This window comes from Apteryx rowi, unplaced genomic scaffold (assembly GCF_003343035.1).
Source record: "Apteryx rowi isolate R43461 unplaced genomic scaffold, aptRow1 scaffold_140, whole genome shotgun sequence".
In the NCBI taxonomy this organism is placed as follows: domain Eukaryota; kingdom Metazoa; phylum Chordata; class Aves; order Apterygiformes; family Apterygidae; genus Apteryx; species Apteryx rowi.
In genome coordinates this window covers 322252-325746 of record NW_020447642.1, presented here as the reverse complement: position 1 = coordinate 325746, position 3495 = coordinate 322252, and the positions used below count along the sequence as shown (strand labels likewise).

Here is a 3495-nt window from a genome sequence, read left to right as displayed (position 1 = left end):
GTTTGCAGCTGCGGCGACGTGAAGTTCTCCACAGGTTCGGTCTCCCGCAGCATCGCTCGCGCCGTTGGCGTTAACGGAGGCGGCGCGGTGCCCGAAGCCAGGCCAAGGCTGATGCCGCTCCCGCCTCGCGCAGCTGCGGCATTTCCTGGGATTTCAGCCCCGTGGCCTGGCTGTTCCCAGTCGGAGGTGTCCAGCCGGGCTTGGCAGCGCGAGGCCGTGTCGGGACAGTGCTGCCGCAGGCGTCGCCCGCAGCCCGCTGCGTTTCTGCACGCAAACGGTACCGTGGCGCCGGGTCTGCCACCGCCCTGACCCTTCTTCTCTTTCTTTTTAACGCAGGCGTTTAACACGCTGGGATTTGAATGTACCCTCGAAGAGCTCGATCTGGAAGATATCACTGAGAACCAAATCAACACAATAAAAGCTTGTACAGCTGAGCATTCAGGGGTATATAAAAAAAAATAATCAAATTTCAGCATCATGTTTATGTGGAACAGTCGTATAATTCACCGCACTTCCACAAATGATCATGTATCATTTCTTCTTTGATTTGCAGACTGGAAACTGTCCAGCACTGGAAAGATCTACTTTTGATACGGTAAATTGCATTTATATCTCCAAAGAGCCACTTATTTTGATGGCTGTATGTTCATGAAGCATTTAACAACAGATGCCAGTATTTCTAAATAATTCTGACTTTTGCAGAACAAATGCCTGCAAGGTATCTATGAAGATCTGAAGGCCTATAGAGCAGAGCTGAAGAATTTCAACAATCAGAAGGTGTTGACAACTATTGATGAGATGATGAAAGTAGGTATTTCTATCTCTTTTTTTCCTTTATTTCTGTCTTAAAACAGAGATGTTTATCCAATGTGTTCCATTCTGCAGTTGGTCAAATAATGAACTCTCTGCAATCTGATTATTTAAAAACTGGTCTCTTAGCTTTTTTTCCTTAAGATCCTAGTAGTAAGTACTTGATTCTTATGAATTATGATGCATCTTATTTGGTATTTTTGTCTTGCCAGTATGGTCAACACATCAATATTCAGATTTATGTCTTTTAAGAGTCCTCGTTCTTTCAAACTGTTCTATCCTTGTGAGGAGATGGTGTATGTGATTTTCTGCAAATTTCTATAGAGTTTCAGAGAACTCAAAAAAAAAAAAAAGAGTAAAAGCATACATAGCTCCATTTCTCTTCCAAATACTGAAATATAATGTGCCTGGCATACCGAATATGAAATAGGATGTACTGAACTTTGGTAAATATTATTAGTGAGATCAGGGAATAGATGTGACACTTTCAGTTTAGTCACTTCTTGATTACACTTTCTAACGCGCCTCCCTCTTCTCAGGGTCTGAGGTTCAGCAGCACGAGCGTGCTGCAGCCGTCGTCAAACACGGGATCGACTTTTAAAGACAGAATGAGACTATGCAGTGTTCTTCATGCTTTCCGAATCCGCGCTGTGACCATAAACAGGATGATGAACTACTTGACTTCTCCGGAGAGCTCGCTGTAAGCACTCCACTTGGAGAGTGCCTTAGGTATAAATTTGAGTAAGAGTTGTTTGGAGTACTGAAGGAAGAAAACGTAGTAGGGTTAATATCCTGCAACATATTTGGGGACTTCTTAGGAATTAAGCACATAATATTTTACAGAATTTCTTACGAATCGAATCATGTTTTAGTGAACTACTGTCAAAGCCTTTTAAGCTATTATGTTCAACTTTGAAATTTTAGAAAATAAGCTATGTTTTACGAAAATGTTCTCAAACAACCAAACACTCAACTGTATTTTTTCTTAAATGTTTTATTTATTCAATCATAAGTTTATATAAGTTAAAACATATTTATACTATTCCTGTTTTATATTTATAATGATATTCCTTATTTATTCTTTTATTGCCTAATAAAATTTAAAATATTTATTAAAAGTTTGGGGTTTTTTTTCCTTCTTACTCACACTATAACACAAATCAATATGACCATACTTTTAATATTGCTTGCATGTAAGCAGTATACTGTGGTAACACTCAGGACTGGTATTAATTAAAACCCCTATCTCCTTGTTAGTTACTTCGGATGTGTTTTGGGGGGGGTTCTCTCATAGTGGGCAGTGAAAATAACCTGCTCAATTTCCTTCCTGTTTATTAGCAAATTTTGGTCTGCTACATAGCTCATGGGTGAAATCCTGGCCTCATGGAAATCAATGGCTAAACTGTTTATTTCAATGGAGCAAGGATTTTACACATAGCTTTTAAGGTCACCGAGGATGACTGGACCATTATTTTCTGAATTCCTCCCTACAATGCTTAAGCTAGCCTAAAAAGAGCGGGGGTGGAAGAAGGCATCCACTCTGCAAAATCTGTCTGACAGCCTCTAAGCAATGAATTTTGCAACTATCTATCTATTTTGTCCAGCCAGCTGCTGTGTTATTTCCGCTTCCCACTCGTCGTTCTCTTTAGCATTTTTTTTCTTCAGCTCTGTTCCCTTGCTCGCTTTCTGCCCTTCTGACTCCCCAGGAGCTACGCTGCCACCGTCGCTCAACCCTCGCATCTCTCCCAGGACACCCCTCCTCCAGCCTCACCTCTTCCTGGTGTCCATAGATTTTTGAAAGCAAAGGCTTTCGGTTAGAAAGCAAAATTAACTGCGTTAAAGTAAGTATCATCTCTCTCGATCTTGTCTTGGCTTGAGCCACACCAAAATTATGAGTTGAATTTGACTTGGTGTGTTTGTTAAAGAAAAGTCACAACTTACTTCTACTTTTGGAAGCCTGGCTCTTGTTGCCCCTGTTGGGTCAGGCTGCTTCTTTCTTCAGTAGGGTGTTAGGAGCACGCATGGAACGGCTGGCCTGAGCCCACCTTCGGGCATGGCCCTTGCAGGGCAAGTCTCGCTTAGCTCTTGCAAACCCATTGAAGTTGCACGTTCAGGAGATGATTGTTTTCAAGCATTTAGCACGTTTCTAACAAATCACCACTGTGTATACGTGAAAGGTGGTATTTCCAACGCAGACGCATCGGTTGGCCCAGCCTGCATGAGCTTGTGTGGGATGCGCAAAGGCAGGCGCACTGTGACAGCAAGGTGGTGGCCCCCTTTCAAATATCAAGTTACCATTACAAAAGAAAAACTTTATGAGTGTTTAGAATGGCCAAAGTAATTAATTTCAGATTAGTACCTGAGTTAAATAGCTATCTTGATAAAACAAATTTCAAAAGCGTTCAACCATTTCTCCCATTTTTTCTAATGGGACTTGCAAAGTCTCAAACAGACTCCAGAGGAAAAGTATCAAACTTTTGTTTGTTTTGTTTGTGAAAAGTATCATCGCAGGTTTTGTTGAATTATGATTACAAATTACTCTTACTACAAATTGCACAAGAAAAGCTTTCTGTTGAATTCCTCCTTTCTTACTAGTTAAACAAAAAGACACACTTTGGTCCTGCTGCTGAGCTCATCTGAAGAGTCAGGTCTTGACCACCTTGGTCGTGAAGCTCAGGCCCCCAC

General features: G+C 41.4%; 1 protein-coding gene across 1 annotated transcript in view; it reads left to right on the top strand.

Annotated features, from left to right (window-relative positions):
* The window catches only part of IL12A (interleukin 12A), a 2194-nt gene extending 680 nt beyond the window's left edge, over window positions 1-1514 (top strand). The window contains exons 2-5 of the mRNA XM_026057774.1: window positions 337-444; window positions 554-595; window positions 703-807; window positions 1350-1514. Coding sequence (XP_025913559.1) covers window positions 337-444; window positions 554-595; window positions 703-807; window positions 1350-1514 — 420 coding nt within the window. The remainder of the gene's footprint in view (window positions 1-336; window positions 445-553; window positions 596-702; window positions 808-1349) is intronic.
* The last annotated feature ends 1981 nt before the right edge of the window (window positions 1515-3495 follow it).